Here is a 25,227-nt window from a genome sequence, read left to right on the forward strand (position 1 = left end):
GGAAGAAGGGACTCTTCTATATATGATACGGGACCGATCAGGGTTGAGGGAATCGAGGCAGCGTCTGCCAGAAAAACGTGGGAGCCAACAGACCCAATCTTGCAGATGTTGGGATGGCTGAGCTTCTGCAGTTTTGCTATGAAGCCGGGCTAAACAGACCTATAACTGCTTGTTGACCGCCTTTACTGTATTCACGGACTCAGCACAATGGCGCCAAGGCTCAGTGCACGAGGGATGGATCGTATAAGCAAATTAACAAAAAAACCATTATTAACTAATCTTCGCTGCCTTTTTTCATATGGCTATTGTTCCAATTCTCACACTTTATTTTTTTGTTGTTTCGATAATTGTTCTGCAATAAACAATTACTTTTGTTCACATTATTTTATTTCAAGGAGAGAAATATAATTAACTAGTAATGATAATTAATAAAGAAAATTTTCTCTCTTACAATTTCTATTTTCAATTCATTCTTCAATGTTCTGAAAAAACAATTTTCCTAACCTAGCATGCATTGTGTGTGTGACTTTTCAAGACGAAAAAGCTTTGCCTGTTTTCAGTGACCAAGAATTACAGCGAGAAAATTTTTAACTAGTCAAACATTAGAAAGATAACTCAATAGTAGTAATTGGAAAAAAAAAATTTTTTTCATTATTTTTCATCATTATTATTACTCGAATGTTCTCGCTGACTTTTTTGTAAAAAATTCGATTCTCTATAAAAAAAGTATTTTCATCTTTTCTCCTCTCTGTTACCGTTCTCACTACGTAAGTGGTGTAAGGAAAAAAAACGCATGTTGCAAAAGTTTGACATTGTTCAAATAATAGTTATAATTGTTTTCGAGTGAAAATATTTTGCACAAATCCATTCCTCCGTAACTTTTACAATAATCAGGTGTCAAATATTTTTTATCTTTATCGAACGATTGCTCCCTAGTAAGTTGAAGCTTAAAATTATGGCTACTGGACTGAAAGCTGTACTTTAGAGAGGCGTGATATAAACAAACGAAGTCAACAGATGACGAATTAGTTAATGGTAGTTTACTCGGCATGTCGTCAATGTTTATAATATTTTTACCCACGACCGTCTCTTTTAAATGTTTTGGTATGAAACCATGTGTGTGAATTTGTTCAGCACTTTATGTTATAGTGCTTAGATTATTGTATACAACCTTAATTGATGACGTACCATCGTACCGAGGAATGCCGTGATGAACTGTTATCAAATTATTCAAGCGCTGTTTTGCTGCCATATCAATTAATATGGAAATTTGAAAAGATTTGTCCAGTGAGCAAAAATGTTTGCCTCTGAAGTAATTAAAACAATTTTTTCAGGTAAAAGATCAGCATCATTCTTAAAAAAAGCCTCGAACACCGACCACAGACTCCATTTCGAACAAGAATTGTTGATGATATCTGACACGTGTCACAGCAACAACACTTAACTCAATGCTTAACTCTTTTCATAATTATTCTTTATTTATTAGTTGGCCTAAATGTTTTCAATATTTGCAAAATTTCATGCTTTTATAAAATCTTAACAGTCATGCCAAGTTTTTTGTTGTTATGTTCATTGTGTTATTAAATGTACTAAATTCAAATTATTAACACTCGGCAAATGAAAAGCAACAGGTGATGACACTGATGATACTATACTACTTACTAGATTTGCCGTGTTTTTGCATACTGTCACCGCTTTCTTTCTCACTGATAGATAAAACATTACCTAACAAATTAAAACTTTTATATAACATTTCAAATTATTGATACATATATCACTAATACAGTAGACTCTCTCTTTTGTTACATGGCCGGGACAAACCGGCTCTATTTTATTACACTTCCATCCTATGCCTTCGCTCAGCAATTTTATAACTATGTATTTAAGAAGTAATTTTATTTCTATTCTAGAACATATTTATCACATGAAATGGCTGAATAAAAGAAGTCATTCTTGTGGTCTAGTTCATCATAAAACATGAAATAAATTTTGATTTTCTCATTGTTATTTAAAGTTAACAAATTTTCTTCAAGAATAATTTTTTTGTGATTAATGCTATGTTTATATAAGAAGGGTCTCGAAGGGTCCTGTCTCATGTCAAAGCTGTCCAGCTAGTAGGCCTGATAGGACCAAACCATTGCGCAGGACCACATACTGTAGGTAAGGCTATATCTTTTTATTATGAAAAGGAGACATGATTAAATACGGTGCTATACAATAATTATTCAATTTTAAAATTATTTTCGTAAGCATAAATTTGAACATGAGTGATTCGTGTGAGCACAGTACGAATTACGCTGCAGAATTTTTACAGGAACTGTATCAAAAAGTAATCGGCATTATGCTCACAAGAATAATTTATGTTTGAATTCATTTCTATGTAAATGATTATGGAATTAAGAGATTATTGTGTTGCACAGTACTGAATCATGTGTTCTTTGTCTGTTCACAAAAATTTATGATAAGAACATTACAAATTTTTTTTAATACAGTAATAGGCAATCAGCACAGGGGAAGAAGAAGATGAAGAAAAAGAAGAGAAAGAAAGAATTGGTGGACAAGCGCAAATGGAGCCCATAAGCACCACGACTTCCACTAAAAGTGAAATGCTCATTTAAATAATAAAGAAGAAATTCAATATCTTGCTACTGAAAATCATGAAAAAAATTAGATCAGTTTACGTTTTTATTTTTCAAAATGATTAGGAAAATACGGGGCAAAACAACGATTCCGATAATTTAGTGAGGCAAAACGGTTTCTTTAAAGTTGTTAATACCAAAGTTAACAATGATTTGAAAATATACTTATCACATAAAATACATTATCATATGTTTAAATCATTCTACAATTAAAACATTCGTCTTGCCCCGTGTTCCTCTATATTATTAATAATCTGAATTGAATTAAATTAGTATGATAACTTAAGCTTCATCAATATCATTCCTAATAAACACGATTACGTAATTATGACATCACAATAATATCACACAAAATCAGATTTGACGTAAGTTTTAAGTCACCGATGACTCGCATGCGAGTCATTATTTCCTGACGTCAGATTCTAACGTAAAATATATGACGTTAATATGACATCCGAGGAATGTCACTGTGACTTATCTGATGTCAAGCTGATGTAACAAATAAAATTATGATGTCAAATGAATTCAAAATTATTTTAGGTTTAAGAAGGTATTCCGAAAATCTACTTTTCAGCATCAATTCAGGTTAACAATAAAAATTTCTTCCAGGTTCTTCAGGTCAATTGCAGAATGATTACAAAAGGTCATCATTCACTGCGACGTTACTTTTTTTTCTAGTGTTCCCAAGCGGTCACCCATCCAAGTATTCCCCTCGAGAAATGTTGCTTGACTTTAAAGATGTTGAGTGCTGGCTTCCACACTCGAGTAAAAATAAATAGGCCTAAAAAAAGCCCAAAATGAAAAATAAGCCCAATACAGGCCTAATTGCAGCCCAATCTTGACTTGAAGAAATTTTCAGTGTCCAAAACAAGCCCATTACAGGCCTAAATTTTGAAAGAGCCCAATTGAAGCCTAAAAACATTTTCTAGACCTACAATACGCCCGATTCAAGCCCTAAAATATTGTCCAGGCCTAAAACGCGCCCAAGTCAGGCTTAGAACACGCCCAATTGAAGCCCATTTTCTAAGATCATATTCGACAATGATGACATAAATCATTACAAATGTAAATTTGTAGCATGAAAGTGAATTTGATGATAAGTTTTTATGACAATTTTTTTTTTTTTTTTAGATTTTTAAAATATTTTTGGGCCTAGATTGGGCGCGTTTTAGGCCTCAAAAATATTTTTGGGCTTCAACTGGGCGCGCTTTGGGCCTGGAAAAGAATAATGGACTTGAATTGGGTTCGTCGAGAGCCTAAAAAATCATATAGGCTCGAATTGGGTCTCCTTTGGGCGCGCCCAAAATCTGATGATTTTTACTCGGGCATCCCCGTACGATGTTGGGCGTAAATTTTTTTTTGTACTTTATGTTGAGTAAGTGTTGGATTATATTGGAATTGACAGGGACTGTTTCGGGGCTCAGGAAGGAACCAGGGCAATAATAAATAATAATATTACTATATATAATATTATTCTATAATATTACTATTAATACTGTATTTCACCAAGACAAATTACACATCGTTTAAAACCTTCGTATATTTTTTATGTAACTATCGGTTATGTTTAATAATAATTAAACATGACGAAAACATCATTTTTATTCCCCATGTAAGTCTACATTGAGAATAATTATTAAATATTGTCGTTCACAGTAAAACGTTGTTAATAATAACATTTATTCTGTTATTCCATGACATCTATTTTACTTAACAATAAAAAATATAAATACACATTTTATATCAGTGAGAGATCATAATTGTGTCATATCATAGGAAAGTCATTAACTTACATCAATATGATATTAAAATTATATCACAAATTTTTACATCATACTCTAACTACAAGGGAGTTTCTACTTCAGATTTACGTGAAATATCGTGATAACTGTAAAACTTAATGGCTACAGAAAAACTTAAATTCTAGTTAATAAAACTAACGACGGGTTTTTTCCTGATCCTACATTCGGCCATTCTATTGTACCATCTGCCTCAGATGGTCAGTTAATGTTGTTCTTCGAGTTCGTCGCTGGCCTCAAAATTTCGGATGGACTTTGATGCCTGGGGTTAGTTTAGTGCGCTTAAGTGCCACAAGGTCTCCTTCATGGTATTTTGTTTGCTTTTTTGCGCTTTCTGTTAAATGTGCGTCGATTCTCTTCTTGGATAGCGGCAATCTTTCTGACAGCTTGTCGTCGGATCTTATCCCTGCTTTCCTCATACATTACAATCCACTCTTTCTCAATTATATCTCGCACGTTATGATCTTCCTTCAATTTCGTGTGTATCCTTAGCAATAAGTGGAAAGGAGTTGTTGCAATGCTGCGGTGTGGGGTAGAATTTAAAAATTTCTGTACCGTAGAAAGTTGTTTGTACCATTCCTTGGGTTTGGAAGCTGATAGCTTGGTCAATAGCGGGATCAATGTTCTATTCACCCGTTCTACCTGACTATTGCTTCTAGGTTCACCTGTTGTTATGTGAACATTCGCAATTTTCTCCTCCTTACAGTATTCGGAAAATGCATTCGACGTGAATGCGGTACCTCGATCGCTCATAATTCTTCTTAAGTTCCCGAATATTGCTGATTGTTTCTTCAGGCGGTCGATTACTTCAGCGGAATCGGTCGATCGGGTAGCGTATAACCATACAAACTTAGAAAATAAATCTACTACGACAAGTACATGACGATATGATTTTTTTGTGGACGGTATTGGACCAAGGTGATCTATGTGATACGTATCTAACGAGACACATCCCTTATTAATTGTATTTAACAACCCCTTCTGTTTACCATGTTTTCTTTCGCTCAGTATACAATCAACACAATTCTTAATAACATATTCTACCCGTTTTCTCAATCCTTTAAACCAAAAGTCTTTTAAAACTAATTGTTCTATCTTATTCACACCAAAGTGACCACGCTCATGCACACGCCTTACAATCTGTTCCTGCATACGTTCAGGTACTACAATTAAATATTCATCATCAAGTATCTTATATAATAAATTATGTTGTAACACAAAATCATTACATTTATCGTTCTTTACAGCTTCTACAATTTTCATTATTTTCTCATTTTCATTCTGAGCTTTCTGCAGTTTTATGAAGACTGTGTCTTCACAGTCATTCAGAAGCATCACCTGCGGTTATGGTTCCATTCTCTACTATATGACCGAGATACTCTATTTCTGACTGTAACAACTGACATTTTTCCCAGTTAATGTTCAAACCGTATTTGCTAGCAACCTGCAAGACTTCTTTTAGTTTTACTATTGCTTCTTCGTGATTAGTCGACTTTCTCTGACTCATTGTCCAGATCTACCTAAAAGATATCCGGAACATTTATACCAGCGGCAACGTCAGAAACAAACCCGGACTTAGTGTCGTCATCGATCTTTGTGATTTTAACGTTTCCTGCTCGACTATGTAGATCAATTGTATCCAAAAAATCTGTGCCTATAAGGGCAGTGTGTTTAATAATATTACTTAGGACTACATGGAATTTGACATTATAAACAGTATTATGTATTGCTAAATCTGCCATAAACTTGCCTAAGCTTTCATTTTTCGATGATCCAATACCGTTAAACTGTACCGTGTTTGTAATAATTTAGGTGAACCTATCGTTACATAATCGTCTGCACGTATAATACTTAAATCGCTACCCGTATCGACAAGAACCGTCATTGGTACCTCATTTATATTTACCTCCTTCAGATACTTTTTTCTTGATGACCGTGTCACGACGTTGAGGTTCTTAATCTTGGTGCTCTCTGGACACTTTGCGGCGATATGACCGAAGTTGTTGCATTTGAAACACTTACTTCCCTTATCCTTACCAGGGCATTCTGCAGCAAGATGAGTCTTAGAACTACAGTGTCGCGGTTTCCTCTTTTTCTCGACTTTAGCCGCTTGCTTATTTTTGCTGGATTGTTCTTTTCGATCGCCTTTGATTTTCATTCCACTCTTCATGTTCTCGTATTCTTTAAATCGTTCTTTTAGTTGTTTTACTGTCTGCACCCTATACAACATGGTTTTGTTCACTGGATCATCAGGGACACCCTCAATGATGTATTTTATGACTGTTCGCACTTCGACGTCCGCTCGGCTTGCAATGTCCAGCATCTTGTAAATGTATTCACTGTATGTTCCCTTGGGCTTCTTTTTGCGTTTGGAGAGATCGCGATGGACTTGATGGCTATCGATGACACTGTCGAACTCCCTAATAAGTGCTTTTTTAAGCTTCTTCCAAGTGTCAGCACATTTTTCATACTTCACGAACAGCTTCGCTGAACTTGTTAGGGGCTGCTTCGCATATACAATTTTCTGTGCTTCTTTCCACTCGTAAAGGAAGGCCATTTTTTCAAACTCCTCCAGTCAGTCTCTTACGTTTCGTGAGTTGTCCCCGCTAAATTTTCCTAGGGACTCCTCGACATCACGGAATGTTAACAAGACTCTTCGTTGAGATGTTCTTGTGTATTCCTCAATCGTCACCTGAGTACCAGCATTGTGTTCGCCCTGGTCTTCTTCAGAAGCGGCATCCTCTTCTTTATTATTTTCTGCGCATCCTTGGCTAGTGCTGTCGCTGAAGGCTGCACGAAGACGTTCCCTTAAAACAGGTTTTGTTCCTAAGATAGCTCATCTGCCTTCATTTTTTCAATATCGTTTGGCTCACCCATGATGATGCTACTTTCAGTTTAACAGTTCTATAGAGCTTTTAATACTTTTCTGAATACACTTTCTCTTTAAAACCACTTTAACGTATTTGTCTTCACCACGCTTCACGACACGATAATTGAAAGAAACATAGACTACGCACTTCAGTTTTTCACTTTCAACTTCACGATCTACTACTAAAATGCTCTACCATATCCCGGACGAGCCCCCAAAGGTAGGATGAGATAAAATGGTAAGGTTTAATTAGTTTCTATTCTAGATATGAAGTTACAATGTTAACTTAGGACAACTTAAGACATGTTAGTCACAAGCCCTCCGACTTAGGACTGACTGCCCGTCTTCTTTTTCCGTTTTCATCCCTTCTGCGAGGGCGAGACTTGACCTCCCACTCCTTAGGTCACGTCAGTCCCAAGTCTGGAGACCACGTGTTGGGACTTTTCCCTTTTTATTAGGGGAAAGTCCCTGGGCTTAACTGTAAAACTTAATAGCTATAGAAAAACTTAAATTCTAGTAAATAAAACTAACGACGAGTTTTTTTCCGATCCTACAATATTTATACAAAAATGAGAATTCTGTTATTTACAGAGTCGTTTGGGACGTGTACATGGCGCTACGTTTTACTGACATCCGATTATGGCAGAATTTTAATTATTTTCGTGATTTTATTTATTTCTAGCATATGTTTATAATTTCGTCTCTATTAGTTTCCACTAGCGGACATATATGTCATAAACTTATGTGTTCATAAACACTTACACAATTAAACGTCTTCTGAAAATTTACCAGCGTATTTCTGAATATTTTTAACTTTAAGTCGAACTGTATACAACATATTTTTAAGTAACTAAACGATAGGTGACAAAGAAACACAAGATTTCATCGTAATAATCGATTTTTCATTATTTATAACGGCGTTACTTGTTATTAACCAGGAGAGTCTATTTTTATTTATTTAACAAAATTGATAACTTTTTTTCTGTGAGGAAGACAAATCCTTGTTGAAAAAACTTAAATTCATTGCATCGATTTCTTTCCCAATTGTTTATAATAAATTGAATTATTATGAATAAAAGAAAAAGTTCCTATTTATGTGACATTGCTGGTAACTTTTGTTCAGAAAGCGAAAAAATTTTCCGATAGAAAAATTTAATTTATTACATAGATCCCATTTTCATAAAATATAATTATATTACTCCAGCTGATTCCCATGGCTTTGTCTGCGTAATGTGCATAATTACGTCACATATTAATAGATTGATCGACAAATGTTTTAAATTGTAATTTTGCAGTTTAAAAGGGCCAATTCCAGAAATGTATTAAACTATGATAATATTACAAGTAAAGCAATAATTTTGTAAGTATTAATAATAACTGGAAAAAATACGACCTCTATCTTGAGATTCAATTTCTTCTACATAACATTAGTAACCTTGATTTAATACAAAAAAACATATTCGTTTAAAGAACTCTTATTCGTTGCATGAATTCTGCTTTCAATTATTTATAACGAATGCCTTCTGAAAAACTCGCATATCTTGCATAAATCCAGTCTCCAATTGTTAATAAAAAATCTAGTTGTTTAAAACTAAGAGTGTCATTTCATACCCCACTGATAGGGTTAGTAACCCGTTTCCAGTAAGAAAAAAGATTTCCTGTGGAAAGAGCTCGAATTTATAGCATAGACCCCTTATTTTATTTTTATAAACAAATCGAGTTCATTTATCTTTATTTCGAATTGATAGTATAGATCTCTTGTTAAATTGTTCATAATACATTATGTCATTATAAACAAAGAGTGTCCGTTTCTATTTATATTACACGGTTAGTAACATTTTTTTTGGAGAAGAAAATATTTACTGTTGAAAGAAATCGGATATGTTGCATAAACTCCATTTTCATTTGTTCACAACAAATTCAATTTTTATAACTAATTTACATAAACAAAAAGTTATCTATAACCTTCATGATGACTATCGAATTTTTACATTAGATCAACTCAAGCCGTCAATTTATTTTATAACCATCTTCACATTTGAATCCTTTAAATATTTCCCGCATTCTGTGTCAATGTTTTAGCATTGCCTGGTGGCGAAATGAAACACAGGTCGTAAAAAAACTCAATATAAAGGAAAAGTATCCCCGCGGTCGGTGATTGCTCATTAGAAATAAACATAAATGTAGGTGAGTATACCATTTAGAACGAAACATCTAATACCGACAATTTCACATCTTCACCTCCTATATCAAACGATAGTTATTGGAAGTTCGGATGGGTATTTGTGAAATAATCAAGTACAAGTTGATTTTCTATTTTCAAAAATTATAACTTAATTCTTTATTATTATCACGGATTGCATTTAGAGAAAACGTCTTTACATTACAGATAGTCGTACAGAACTAACTAAAGACTTTAAACTGAAGTATTATTTAGACAAAGAGATCTAAGCCTCTTCTCTATTTGTTTAAACATTACAGATGGTTATAATAAATAAAACACATGCAATACTCTGAAGATAGAGTACCAAATAAAACTTAATAAAGAAAGAGTCCTTTGTATGACCCAAGTGTCTGAAGTCATAAAACAGGGTTGGGCCTTGGTTCTTTTCTTTAAAAATATGTTTATAACTAAGTGTTGAGTTTAACCATAAGTTGAATATTTAAAAAACTATGAAATAAAATAAACAAAATATTAACTAAATAAGATTCATTTTTGTTCAGAGAATTCAACACGCCCCCTCAAAAATGAATCCCTTACAAAATAAATTCAAATACATTCTTAATAACAATATTTTCTAAATCTTAGTTTTAATGATTAAATAATATAAATATTGCTTACAATACTGTTAACAAATGAAACTGTAATGACAAACTATTTTATTAATAACAACAATCACTTTCTCAAGCTCCATGTTCAGACAAGTTTATGCGTGCACCTACTGATCCGTTAAGAATAAAAGTATCACGACACTTACGCGCCAATCAGTACAATATAGGGAGAAACGAATATATGTAATTAATGCAGTACAATACGAAGATATGAATTTCGTGAATATTAAAAAAATAAAATATGTAACTGATAAATAATTAACAAGAACACTTCTTAGTTCAATAAATCAAATCTTATAAATTATATTAAGGCGTATTAAGCTCCAATAAGGTACTATTTTATTATACTTGTATATCGATAACGCGTTGAGTATAAAAACGTGCTACAATCGAAACAAAGCGAAATATACATTTCTCATATCAATAGGGAACTGTTTCAAAACATGAAAATATCAGTGCTCTGCAGTGGTCTGGGTGCGACCCGAAAGGTCCACACGACCAACTTCCCAGTGAAAAAAATGGAAAACACTTCGAATAGAACCCGTTTCCAATTGATTATAACAGATTGTATTCGACTCTGGGGACCTTAAAACGTGGAGATATGTCAAAATTCAGGATTCGCAAAATCGGACCCATTACGATAACTTCCCACGGGGAAGTTAAAAAAAGGCCCTACATTCGAAATAAGTATTTTAAATATTTACAAAATTTATTTCTTTTAATCTCACTAGTCTACAAATAGACAATAATAGATTTTAATGCAATGAAGGCATGACATAAAGTTTTTCATGACTATCATTATTTATAGAAAATACCACCATTTTTTGTTGTACATCTGTTAATGCACACGTTCTGTAGTCCAGTTTCTTTTAGAAATACGCCACATTTTCATTATTTTAAAAATCAGATGGATGGGTGAGAAGTGATTCATTTTTTTTAGAACTTTTCCTGAGATTCTTATATTATTTTCATCTTCACTAGCTCAAATAAACATATTATCAATACGTAAGACACGGTCACTTTTATTTTCGAGTAAAACAATATTGTTTGGGGATTGACTTATAATAATTGAGTTTTTAAAAATAAGTAATTCCACAATAACATCACTAGAACAACTAGCGCGAAGTTTTCTTAATACTTCAACAGTTTTAGGTTTTTCTATGACACTAGACATATCATTCCAACGACGATAAAATTGTGATAGAGGCTTATGACCATTATGGAGCAGCTTTTTCATTTCGGCAAGGGTATTTTCGAAGGAATAAGCGCTGATTTTAGAGATTGTACAATTCATGTATCTAACATCGTCAGCAAGGTAAATGAGAGCATGAATATTTCCAGTTAGACACTCTTGTCCATAGAAAACTGGTTTCCAGATAACAAATTTTTTCAAAATTATTTAGCATGATCACATTCACTTACAGCAAGCTTAGTTGACCACAATAATCTACAACCAATATGCAAAAACATGAAATGAGTGAAAATGTTATCTCTTAAAATATTCTCGAAAATTATCGGTCTCACATAAAGCAAGAGAAACTGATATTCAGTAGCCTTGAATTTTTTAAAATCTTTTAAGGATCTAGTGGTCCTCTGGAAATAATGAAGTATCTGATGTTGAAGTGATATCAACGAATTTGATAACTGTGTAAACTTGATAACTTTGGCATTGTAGCTCAATCCCACATCTTGGACATTCCCTCCTAACCAATATTCTAGAAATTTTTTCATCACACCAAAAAAAACTTAATGCATTGCATCTAGAACAAATTAATATGAATCAATGAACTTACTCCATTGTGATGGTGAGCATTACTTTGAAGATGGAAAGATGTATCAGTTCTTGAAACATCATTGAATGTACGCTGGCTCTTTACCATGGAATATGGATATATAGTTCGATTATTTACTCGAGTACTGTGTACTTCACATCTCTTACAACTGTAGTAACCTTCATGACCAATTATATGCCTATCTGCTACGAAGGCTCTGATTTTAACATGGAAAAATTGATTTTCAACATATATCCTATTTTCTTGGAGGTGGTTCACTTCTTTAATAAAATTGTTTTAATACTTCTCTAGGTTAGTAGGTTTTCCAGTACCACAATAAATAGCTACTGGAAATGGTTAATACACATCAGGATCATTAAATATTTTGTATAAAATTGGCCAGAACTGTTTGGAGCTTGATTGAAAAAGTGGTAACCTGTCAACATTAATTAGCAACTTAATGACATTGGACTCATGTAAGATTGGATGAAGTGTTGCTTGAAGACGTTCTTCAATTCCAAAATATACAAATTCTCTATCACTACTATCATTAAAATTCTCTATTTTATAAGATGACGTAGATGTATTTAAGAAAGTCTTCGCACATTTTGGTAATTTTGGATACTTTTTTCGTAGAATATTGAATAATGATTCAAGACGAGCATGAGGTATAGGTGGATTTCGTAATGCCCATTCACGAATTGCATTTATATCATCATATTCTTTATTTTCATCTTCATCTGTTTCCTCCTCCGTTCTATCATCTGTTAATTAGTCAACTACTTCTTCTAATTCCTCTTCAGATTCTAGATTTGTATTAAATTCTCTATAAGCATTAGATTCCAAATATGTTTCATCTCCTACTTCTACTCTTCCTACTTCATGTTGTACTTCGTCATGAACATCAGGTTCTGAAGGTGTTTCACCTTCACTTTCTACAACATGCTGAAATTCATTATAATTGTTTCCTTCCCGGTTGGTTTCTTTGACTGGAACGATGGAATTGAATATTTGAACCACTGTCACTATCATCATCAAAAATTATTGTCCTGTCATAAAGATTACGACTTCTGCTTACTCTTAGACGTGAGAGTTCACGTATTCTTCTCTTACGATAATGATTATCCTGAGCCATCATGAAAAAGTAGTTAATTATACAAATCTTTTCAATTGAAACTACTATGATAGATCAGAAAAACACTATAAACAACGAGATATTTTAAAAATATGTATGATAATATGATTTACAGTCTGGAAAAAAAAGAACTTGTTAAGGATAAACCCATAAAGTTCTAATAAATAATTTTTGAATTTCATTAGGATAGACTTTAGAAATCCTAACTGGGACCTAATGAGTTTATCCTAATTTAGGTTTTCCATACTCAATCCTTGTTAGGACCATATAAAGAATTCCTATAATCGGACGACCTTATCAGGTGCTTATAAGACATCGGGTTAACCTGCTCCCAATTTCTAGTCGGGGCGTCGTGATGTCACGCGCAAAATTTCCAGTATAGAGCAGCGTGTTACTCGGCACTGTAAATATGGACGGAAAGCTCCTTTCCCTACTTTTTTTAATTTTGAAAGAGCCAGTGAAAAATTTGGTACCGTAGTTAAAAAAACACTTTTTAGGCCAGATAATTTGTATTTAGGCACATTAAAATCAGGAGAACTTTTTGTAGGTGAATAAAGTGTTATATAATAAGTGTAATAACAATAATAAGTATAAATATTGTAAAATATTTGTATGTCGCCATCTAATGACTATTAGACTAACGACAGTTTGTTAGTTAACAACGATTGCTTGACGATTAGATTGTTTATAGCAACGAGGGGAGAGTTTGTTTATCTCCAGTTTTTGTCTGAGACTTGAGTTGACCGGATTCTTTTTTACTAATTAATCGCTGTCAATCATTAATGAACATTTTAATTAATTTACTAATTCTCCGAAGTTGTTACTGAGTCTTATTTTACAATATAATGAATGTATGGATACCGACACGGTGCTTTAATGGATACAGCGTCAGCCTGACGCACCATGGATAGCGTTTTTTTTCGATTCCCAGCCGGTACAAAATCATTTATATGGTTTTTCTCGGACCACCGTAAGCAGGAGGGTCTCTTCGAAGAGCCGACTGTATCGACACAGGTGGCCACCGACCAAAGCGGATAAAACTGGTACTACGGGAGACCGAAATCCAAGCCCGCATCCGGGGCTGCAAAGTCGGAAAACTATATGCAGAGAACCAGGTGCTTTCGATCAATTGAGGTTGGACTCGTAGTGGTATGTTGCAAGGCCTTAAGCTAGATGCGTGTATCCTTGTGCCTTTCTAAACGCACAAGAATATTACGTCCCAAGTAACGCCGTTACTAGAAGTAGAGTCATCCCCAGAGTTATGCCTTATAAGGCAAGATACTCAAACAAAATGTCCTTCTCAGGACAGGGAAACAAGGCTTGTATCGACACAGGTTTTCTGCAGTTTCCCTGTATTCTCGTGCTAATGCGATACAATGGTTAAGGTGTACGTCCGCTGCAGACGCAACCCGATAGACTATGTGTGGAGTAGTTTATTGGGTAGGTAGAGAGTGGTAGGCCTGTAGAGGGGGGAGCCGAGGGGGGGGGCAAGAAAAAGTGTACGGAGGATCCCGATCGTAGAGATAATAGTCCGGGAGCCGGTGACACTAAAAGTGTACTTATACGGATTTTGAAATTTTGCATAGGAATTAATAGTATTTGATCATAGGTACAATATAGGCCTGGTGTGCCAGAGTTTGTCCTGGCAGAAATATTTTTTATAAATTTTTATTTTTCTTATAACTATAAGTAATTTGCACTTTCATGGAAATTAATTTTTTAAATACCATTTTACAGCAAATTTTATGTTTTTTCCGAAAAATTTGGTGTGACAACTCTTATCGTGGCAGAAAAATCGGTTTTTTTATTCAATCTCTTTCTTTTTAGTTTTTCTTTTATAATATTGTGGGGCAACAGCTTACAACTTGACCAAAATATCTGTCACATCACTTTATATTACAGCTTCAACCCTTCAAAATCATGAGAATGAAGCATATTTAAAACTTTCTCTATCCTGTTTTTAATTTTTGACCCGAAATACAATCTGTGTCATCTATAATTTTTTCTCTTTTTTTTTTTAATTATTAAATTGAGCTATTCTTATTATGCATAATATATTATACCTGAGTTATCCTAAAAACCTTAAAAATGCTTAGCTCATCGTTATCGCTTCAATTTCACTTTGGAGCCCTGTTGAACAATACAAAATTTCGATCAAGGTGCTTGTTTATTTATTATTTTAAAAATATCTGTCATACCAATTAGATTCAGATGACTTCAGAAACATAATATTATATTTTTCTTATTTCATTTAAAATTTATTTATCAATTTCTTCAACAGTATCACAAAAATTTATTAACTAATACCAGGGAGGAAAGTACAAGTCATTTGATTGATACAAATGTATTGCTGAAAAACATTATTTATTTATAAAGTTCGGCATTTTATTTCTTCATGATTTTGTTAATTTTCATACATTACTCATTTTATGAATGCAGGAATAAGAGAAAGCTTATACAAGCTATATAAAAAGATCATGAATGAATAATTTATCTTCATTTTGATACAAATTTGGGAAAAAAGGAAATATTTTTTTTGCATCGATACGACGCGTATCTCGTCATTTTTTATTCTCTTTCGATTGAAATTGGTCTCATTAAAAAATAAATAATCTTTTTTGAGTTATAGACTTTTTGCTATTTTCAATGTACTTTATTATGAATTATTTTTGGGCCCGAATTCAATAGCAACTATGGTACAAAAAAAAGTTTTTAACTAACTACGTTCAATGACCTGTTATTTTTAATAAAAAAAATGTATATCCGCAAGTTTCATAGCTATGTAAATAAAGGTATTTTTTACCATTTTTTATGTTGTTTTAACGTATAAGGTCGTTTTGAAAAATTTTGGTTAAAAATACGTGAAAATTAAAAATCACCTTCATAAAGTTTCAACTTTGGGGATTAATTACACCCCTTTAAAACGTTTTTCTGCTGAAAAAAAATTACATAGTTCATTATTTTCGACGTAGATTATTATGTAGAAATCTCAGCTAAATCGACGGTGACCACCTCGCGAGATTTCCTTGTCAGTCGAAAATACATGAATTCTTATTTTCTGCCATTAAAATAAAAGCCACAGATTTTGTGCAAAAATTACTTAGCTATTTTAAGAGAATGTAATCTAGTTATCTAATCAGTCTCAATTCGCCCTACATATTTTTTTGTGCAATCTTATTAAAAAAACATTTTTCGTGATGTATATTGTCTACGGACAATAGATTTTACCTTCTTTTGAAATTTAATGCAGATGGGACCACTGGAACATAGAAATGTGATAAAGATCTCTTATTTTTTGCTAATTTTTAAACGCGCATTTTACTCACTTGAGCTATCACTTCTTCCATCATATCTCTCTGTCCCCGCACATTCGTCACGATGATAATCTTCTGTCTTTTTTAATTTTATATGTCACACTCTCTTTCTCGTTTTACATGTGGCCGACTGAAATCTGTCAAACTGATTTAGTTTTTCTTAACCTCGAAAATTTTCCTTATGTTTCAACTAATTATCCTCATCTCGTTTTATTTCATAGATCGTAATTGCGCGAATCTGTGAGTATTTCTTTCCTTAATCGACTCATTGGTCTAGAACTAGTGCGCAAAGACATAAAAATTTTTGATTCTAAAGTAATTCGAGATGTGTACTCGGTGCAACGTTTTTTTGACATCAAGCGTTACGTTCTAACATACGTTACGTAGTTTAAGTTGAAAAATAAACAATTTCATTATGAATAATGGTCTTAACTAACAACATCAGTATAATATGTATTTATTCATGTATTTTATTCATATGTATATGCTAACACTTATGAGTGACACGCATATGCTTGTACAGTAGGGTGAAAGCTTCCGCGCATGCATGTGGACTCAAAGCAAGTAGTTTCTAATTTTTATGTTGTGACGTTATTCTTCAAATAATGTCCTATTGACGATTTTCAATAATATTTTATTAAATATTGGAGGCTAATAATAGCCCATTTGGTTTGTTTTAGCTATGTTTTCCTTATTGTTCTATATTTTTGAGCTCTCAGGAGCTGTTTAAATGATAGTTACAGTAATTGTTCACGTTTTGTTTATAAGTTATTTTATTTGATTGTAGATTTCAGTGTTGCTATTCCGAAATTATTATTATTGTTACTATCTGTTTAAAATAGTATTGTAGCGAGAGGTAGCAAGGTTGGAAGATTTTATTTTTAACTGTAGTTGCATAGAAAACTCAATGAGATGAGGAGGGGATAGGGGAGGAGAAGAAACACATATTTGTGGAGTTGAGAGCCATTATGATAAGAAGTGAATCGCTAACGTAGAGTAGAGGGCTTCACGAAATGTGCCACCTAGTAGATGGTCCATGCTAGGAGACGTTCTATTTCTAAAAGTTGTCATTGCATGATCAGTTCCAATAACATGGCACTTTAATAGGAGAGATAAAGGTGTAGAATGAGCATGTTGGAGATTCTGTAAAGAAGTTAGACTAAAGTTTGATGAATTAAATATATGTTTGCAGGCCTTGTGGGAGAAGCCTGATCAACTTTGGGTTTTAGAGAAGAGAGATCAATTTTAGAGATTGAAGAGTCAAGACGTAGTTTGGAGCTTGGAGAGTAAGCAGTACGATTTTGGAGATTGAAAAATCGGTATGGCTGAACAAGACGAAGGGAGAATAGAATGCAGTTAACATCGTGGAGGAACGGCAGACTGAAAGGAGCTCCCTGAAGCTGAGAGAAAGTTCCAGTCCATCCAGGAACCAATCGAGATCATATTACGACACCTAAGTATCCTTTACTGCTCCTGTAAGTCGTATTGAATCTGATTGTTATGGGGTTTATTTTGGTAATTGGATTAATTCTGGGTTAATACAATGAAAAGAAATTATTAGTAAGTACAGATTAATTGATTGAAGAAACTGTAGAATGTTCCAGTACTTAAGTTAAAGTCATTTGATTGTAAAATATTTTTATATGGGTAATGTAGAATTGCTACAGAAAGATTGATTTTTAGTTTAATAAATTTATATTTATTCGATCATGGTTATTCATTAATTTACATAATGAAGAATCTTCAACTCCATCATTTTATCTGTTGTTTGGGTAACTTTTATGGCGTACAACCGATAAATTTCTTTGCCAACCCCGACTTTCTCTCCACAACACACATAACTGAGCACCAGGAGATCCCCTGTCGAGGCATTTTATCAGCAGCATCTTAATTAAGTTAGTTTTAAGATATTGGAATTAGCATTAAGATTTCTGAGTATTTTGAGATTTTTGGAATTTTAGTTTAAGTTTGGCCAGTTTGGTTATTCTGGTGATTAAAAATAACTCGGCACTCGTCGTTTATAATTGCTATAAGCGGACCAGGGATGTTAGCTGGTGAAATATTGTCCTGGAGGAAGGTGAATATTTAGTACACTCACCCCAGTAGAAAAATATCAACACTATATAAAAAGAATTGTTTTCATGATAACCATAGGATGCCAGTTGCGAAATATTTTCTTGCTACCTATAGAAAATTAACTGCTTTTATAGATCTTCTATTCATTAATTTAGGAATAAATAAAGTATGAAAACGTTAAACAGCACGGTCGTTTATCCAAGGCTCGTGCGGAGGTATAAACACCACCTAATAAAGAACTTGTTCTTTTCCCTTCGTTCAACTCCTTGCATATTCATGTTATTGAAAGATAAAATGAGAAGAATCATCAAGGAGTTGCATTGAAGACTTTCCTAGCTTGCTTCTATCTTTACTGACGAGCAGCCTGGAGCCAGTTCATCAGCCAGAAAACCTATCAAAATTATCATCAACGAAGTTCTTCCAGATTGCAAAGTCGTTCTGGTGATTCCTAAAGACTTTCAAGATATTTTATTCGCATAGCAAACAACTAAAGTGAGTATTACTAGTGAGCATCGACTTGAAAACTTCATGGATTAAATTGAAATGAGTGATCCAACGGCCCAAATGGTGAGCTTGTTATTTGCATTTATTTTCCCTGGCTTTGCTGGCCCGTTTTGAATTTCCTTGATTTTGCGCTTACTTACTACCACTGTTAAAGGCGGCGGCTTTATAACTATTATCGCGAGCTTTCATGAAATATCGATGCATCCATCGATAATTCAATATCCAAGTCACGAAATTTAGTTTCCTCTCTTGTCATTAATTAAATTCTTTATTGATAATAGCGAATAGTTTATTCAGATTACGTATGATATCGGAAAATCCATCGACTTTTTTATTCCGGTATATCTATACTAATATATAAATTTTGAGTGCTGGTCGGTCTGTCCGCACAAATTTCCAAACGAATAATCTGAATGCCACTGAATTTTTCAAAATTGTAGAGAAGGTTATTAGGAAGTTCCTAGGTACTATTTGTATATTTTAATTTTTATGAACAATTGAATTTGTTATGAACAATTAGAACGGGATCTGCGCAGTAAAGTTATGTTTTTTTTAAGCTTACTTTTTTCATTATAACATAAAAACGAACCGAATAAAAACGGACTTTTTTGTTTATAACAATAAATCGTTTCAAACGAGTGATTATTGCATCTTACATCGGAATTTAAATTTTATCTTATAAGCTTTTCTTAATAATATAGTTTAGAAAATTAACGTAATAAAATTATAAGGAGGAATATTTAATCATTAATTCACCTGTACAGTTAGTATTTCACGTCCGTTAGCTGCTGTTTCAATCACTTTCTGAAATTCTTTGACATATGTTGGTGTTGTAATTGGTAGAACATTCAATCCCTCAGAAAGCAATCCGGATGTATTCAACTAAAAATTAAAAAAGCTCATCAGATGGTAAATCTTAAACATTTCAGGAACTAAAGCAAAAATGTAAGCTTAATGAAGAAGAATAAAAATGAACGTAATGAATACATATAGTCTAATCACAAATTTGTTGGCTAGGGCAGCTGAATACAAATTGAACGCTTGAAGTTGAAAAAAGTATTTAACCCTAGACTGGCCACAGTACGAAACCCATAATGAAGTTACGTAGATAAAGTAGGGACTTAGGTCACTTACTAAATCAATCATAATAATATTGTAAAATATTTGAATGTCACCATCTAATGACTATTAGACTAACGACAGTTTGTTAGTTAACGACGATTGCTTGACGATTAGATTGTTTATAGCAACGAGGGAAGAGTTTATTTATCTCCAGTTATTGACTGAGACTTGAGTTGACCGCACGGATTCTTTCTTACTAATTAATCGCTGTCAATCTTTAATAAAAATTTTTCTTTATTTATTAATTTTCCAAAGTTGTTATTTGTTCTTATTTTACAATATCTTATTTATCGACAAGGGTGACGTAGCGGGATATTTGAATTACCGATTAAATTCTTAACCTATTTAAGTTTATAGGATACAGACAAGTGCACCGTAGCCCACTTAGTAAAGGGAAGATCACCGAACTGGAGTGATAATGTCGAACTTACAGACAAGAGCATCATAAAACATCTGGATGCTGGAGAGTCATACCGATATCTTGGACAGGCACAATCTTCTTTACAGGACGTGTCTGTCATCAAAGGTACTCTCCGCAGTGAGTACAAGTGGTGACTTAAGAGAATATGAGGCTCTGAATTAGCAGGCCCTAACAAAGTCAAAGCCACGAATATGCTCGCTGTCCCAGTCTTGCTATACTCATTCGGAGTTCTTAAATGACTCCGAAAAGAGCTTAAAAAGCTGGACATTATCACGAGGAAAGTGATGACATTATTTCGAAGTCATCACCCGTGATCTTCTCAGTCGTTAAGAACGGGAGAGCAAAAATTCTTTGGAATTACCCGCTATCTACGCCTCAACGCATTGAACACAATAAGCCGGATATTACTCTTTTCGACCACCAAGCACGTATATTATATTGAGTTCTCAGCCCCGGCTGAGACAAATATACGTGCAAAAGAAGAGAGTAAACAGGAACGCTACAGAGAGCTCATGGAGGCCATGAGAAATGTCTATTACGAATACACAGCGCATGTGATAGTCCTGATGATTGGCGCCCTCGGAGGGATGAGAGACCGCTTTCTGACAGAGCTTCGAACAAAACCAGTCTGTCACCCTCAAACCTGAGGGAGTCGGTTGTCTGCAGGATAATCCCGTCTGGTCAGGCCCCATGTGGGTCGGAGCCCCGGGATCCCTAGCCAGACGCTTTGGACAAACCGAAAGGAGATAATAATAATAAAAAGAAAACAATTTAAGTAAATGAAATTTAAATAATTTAGATGTTGCAAGAAATGTAACAAATCCTTCAATTGAAACGGTCTTTCTTCCTTCAGTGGCGAATTCTCTTCCTTTCGCGAAACTAGATAAATTTGACAGATCTCAAACGTGGGAAAGTTATTTACGTTGTAAGAGAGAATTGAGACTGTCGCAGGATTACATAATTGGACCGATGAGGTCAATGCTTTAATTTAGTGTCGTATTTGAAAGCCAAAGCATAAAATGTTTTAGAAGTTTTGAGTAAAAAGGATTTAAAAAATTTCTTGAAATGAACAGAATGTTTAGAGGATCGTTTCGGTAATAAACCTTTCCGTAATCCTCTTAAAAAAACTTTTGGGTAATCTAACCAAGCTTTTTCAGGAAAAATTCAATGTTGGAATTGTGAACAAAAAGGTCATACAAAAAGAGATTGTAAAGGAAATTCTTTCCCTAGCATTATAAATAATAATTCTTCAACTGATGGTTCATCAAAATTTGGTAAATATAATCAATATAAATTTGGTAAGTTCTTTTAATTTTTTCAAGAACTTCGATTTCGATTATCCATTTAAACTTTTGTTAACTTTTGAAGGTGGAATTAATAAAATAAAATGTAAAATGTTAGTTGATACAACTGCTGATGTAACTGTAGTTCATTCTTCACTTTTAAATAAAAAAATAAATAATAAACTTGTTCTTCTCTCTCTATTTTTACAGTTTTCGGTATTTAATTTGATTTTGATTTTATTGAGATCGTAGAAATTAAAATTTCTCATATTAAAATTAATTTAGAAGTTGTTTCCGACCGAATTTATTATAAGTGTATTCTTGGTTTGAATTTCTTAATCAAATCAGGATTATTTTATGAATTTAAAAATTTCAAAATTATTCTTAAAATACATAGATATTTGTTCTAAAAATTCTTTTGATAATAGAAAGTATAAAATTTTGCAACGAAGAATTATTGTCGGTAATCCACTCCCAATTAAGCAAATTCCTCGTCGTATTTCTTTACATTGTAGAGACAAAGTAGATACAGTTATGGAGGCAATAAAACGAGAGGACGCAATTGAAACTTGCAATGGTCCTTGGGCTTCTCCTGTTGTTCTTGTTCCTAAAAAAGGTGATGGAATTAGATTTTGTGTAAATTATCGAAAATTACGTGATGTTACAGTAAAAGATTGTACTTCTATCCCCCATCAAAAAGATATTTTAAATATGGTTCTTCGTGCCCAATGGTTTTCAACCATTTATTTAAAAAGTCGTTATTGGCAAGATGAAGTTGCTTCTGATGATCGAGAGAAAATAGCTTTTTGTATTTATAGTGAACTTCGGCAATTTGAAGTTCTTCCTTTTGGTTTATGTAATGTTCCGACTACTTTTGTAAAACTTGTAAATATATTTTTCCATGGCCTCCTTAAAAAAATTTGTTTACTATATCTTGACGATATTATCATCTTTAGTAGAAGTCATAATAACTTATCTTCAAATTGTTTTTGAAAGTTTTTTACATTCTAATCTCAAAAGTAATGCTAAAAGGTTCACATTTTTCGAAGAAGAAGTTACTTTCTTCTGCCATATTGTTCCTAGTGAAGGTTTGAAGAGTTGTCCTGATAAAATTTCTGCTATTATAAATCGGCCTGTTTCTAAAAATAAATATGAGCTTTGAAGTTTTTTTAGACTTGGTTCGTATTACAAAAAATTTATTGACGATTTTGCTACTTTAGCAAAACCTCGGTATTTCATTTGTGAAGAAAGAAAAGTTTTTATTTGGAATAGTTCTACTTTTCAAAAATTAAAGAATATTCTAACTTTTACACCTATTTTGGGTTATCCTGATTTTAATTATTTATTTATTCTTGATACTAATGCTTCTAATGTTGATATAGGAGCTGTATTATCTCAGAAAATTCCAGTTAATAAATATAATGAAATTATTTGTCAAGAAAAGGTTATTACTTATCTAAGTAAAACTTTGAATATCTGTGAACGGAATTACTGTATTACTAGGAAGGAATTATTAGCTGTTGTTATTTCGGTTGACCATTTTCTCCTTGGAAAACGGTTCTTAGTTAGAACTGATCATTCTTTTCTTAGTTAGTTACTTTCATTTGAAAATCCTAAAGAGTAAGTCGCTCGATGGTCAGAAATTTCATTTCAATATGATTTTGAGGTTCAGCATAGACCGGGTAGAAGCTATGGCAATGCTGATGGTTTATCTCGATGTCCATATGATTGTAAAAGATGTCATAAAATCGATTCTGATGACAAATGTTCTGATACTAAAAATGTTTTCAGAACTATTTGTGAAATTAGTAATGTCAACTTTTGAATTAACCTAACCTTTTAAGGATAGGAATGATTGTGCTGGATCCGATCAATTAGGAACTCAGGTGTTATAAAAAATATATATCTTTATTTTAGCACTAACAATGAACAATATCCACTGTACAACTTTTACTTCACTGGATAAACGAATGAATGTCTCTAGCACTCGATGAATGTCAATCAAATATTAACTGAATAATAATTGAATGTCCAAAAAATATAACTAAACTTGGTGTGTTCAGTATTATTGAAGTTTAGTTGAATAATGATTGTGCACGTGGTGTTAGCCTAACAATGCAATGCAAATGAATTTTTATTTTATCATTTATATTCACTGTGAATTTTTCTTAAATAATTATTGATTCAATTATTGAATAAACTGGTCAATGTTTCTGTTGATTCAGAATTGCACTAGCACTAATAATTGACTCAGAAAAGATAGATTTATGAGGAAAGAATTAGAAAGGCGTGTACACGTGGATGAGAACAGAAAAGGAATGGTGACAGGAACTTCATTAGTCGAAATGGACACTGAATTTTAGTCAATTGAATGACTAGATTAAGAGTTACTGATTATTTGGTCGATTGGTTATCGACGTAGTCCCAAAATGGCCGCTGACGTTCCTGTCAGCTGGCAATTCAAACTTGAAAATTAATTAATTCTCAACAAATAATAATTCAGAAGGGATTAAACTGCAAAGTGACGATTGTACTTCAAGTATGATTATTGAATTTAAAAAAGAAAATAAGGTTCCGGAATATAAAGATGTTTTTCATTTAGATTCTACTTTCAAAATTTATATACTTCATTGGAATTCTTTGGAAGTAAGAAACAAAGTTTTAGTTAAAGGTTGGGAAGCTCCTAATCTTTCTTATATTATTTTCCAAATTGTTGTTCTTCAAATTAAAATTGATGAATTCATTTCTAAAGCTCATAATTCTCCTTGTTGTAATCATTTTAGTATTAATAAGATTTTTTCAAAAATTCGTCAAAGTTTCTTTTTGGGCTACTCCTAAATTTGAAGTTGAAATTTGGTGTAAAAAATGTAAGGTTTGCTCTGCTGAAAACGGTCCAATGGGTCTGATGGTCTCCTTCAAACTTATAATGTTGATTCTCCATTTAAAGGGGTTGCTATTGATATCCCTGGTCCTCTTACTAAAACATCTTTTGAAAATAGATTTCTTCTTGTAATTACTAATTATTTTACTAGATGGCCTGAAGCTATTCCTCGTGCTAATCATCAAGCTTCTACTATTGCTAAAGCTTTAGTTACTCAAGTATTTTGTAGATATGGTATTCTATAAGAAATTCATTCTGATCAAAGTCGAGAATTTGAATCAGAAATTTGCAAAGAGGTGATGAATCTTTTTGGTATTAAAAAGACTAGAACTACGCTTCTCCATCCTTAATCAAATCGTTTAGTTAAAAGGTTGCATAGGACTATCCTTTAATATTTATCCATATATATTAGTAAGAATCAAAAAGATTGGGACAAATGGACTTCCTTATTTTTGTTAGCTTATCGTTCTTCAAGACATGAAACTACAGAATTTTCTCCAGCATTATTGATGTTAGATCAAGAATTAAGATTTCCTTTAGATTTTTTCGCGAAATTCCTCCTTCTGATGATATTAAAGAA

At 33.1% G+C, this 25,227-nt stretch overlaps 2 protein-coding genes across 11 annotated transcripts in view; both read right to left on the reverse strand.

The window, feature by feature from the left end:
- The window catches only part of LOC118064357 (patj homolog), a 349,897-nt gene that overhangs the window by 256,385 nt on the left and 68,285 nt on the right, over positions 1-25,227 (reverse strand). For all 10 annotated transcript variants that reach the window (XR_004690049.1, XR_004690048.1, XM_035078870.1 and 7 more), the window contains one exon: positions 19,697-19,822. Coding sequence is in view for 8 of the 10 variants with exons in the window: in XM_035078870.1 (XP_034934761.1) it covers positions 19,697-19,822 (126 nt within the window). In the remaining 2 variants the exon portion in view is untranslated. The remainder of the gene's footprint in view (positions 1-19,696; positions 19,823-25,227) is intronic.
- Positions 6,173-7,111, reverse strand: LOC118064358 (uncharacterized). Its single transcript, XM_035078879.1, has one exon. It carries the CDS (start codon positions 6,993-6,995, stop codon positions 6,189-6,191), a length of 807 nt encoding a protein of 268 aa, XP_034934770.1. The 5' UTR covers positions 6,996-7,111; the 3' UTR covers positions 6,173-6,188.

The sequence above is a fragment of the Chelonus insularis genome, unplaced genomic scaffold (genome assembly GCF_013357705.1).
Source record: "Chelonus insularis isolate UGA/USDA-ARS -01 unplaced genomic scaffold, ASM1335770v1 contig_17_pilon, whole genome shotgun sequence".
In the NCBI taxonomy this organism is placed as follows: domain Eukaryota; kingdom Metazoa; phylum Arthropoda; class Insecta; order Hymenoptera; family Braconidae; genus Chelonus; species Chelonus insularis.

What these genes read in the sequence shown, in the direction of transcription:
- LOC118064358 (XM_035078879.1), bottom strand. Translation starts at nt 6,995, where the DNA reads ATGGCCTTCCTTTACGAGTGGAAAGAAGCACAGAAAATTGTATATGCG.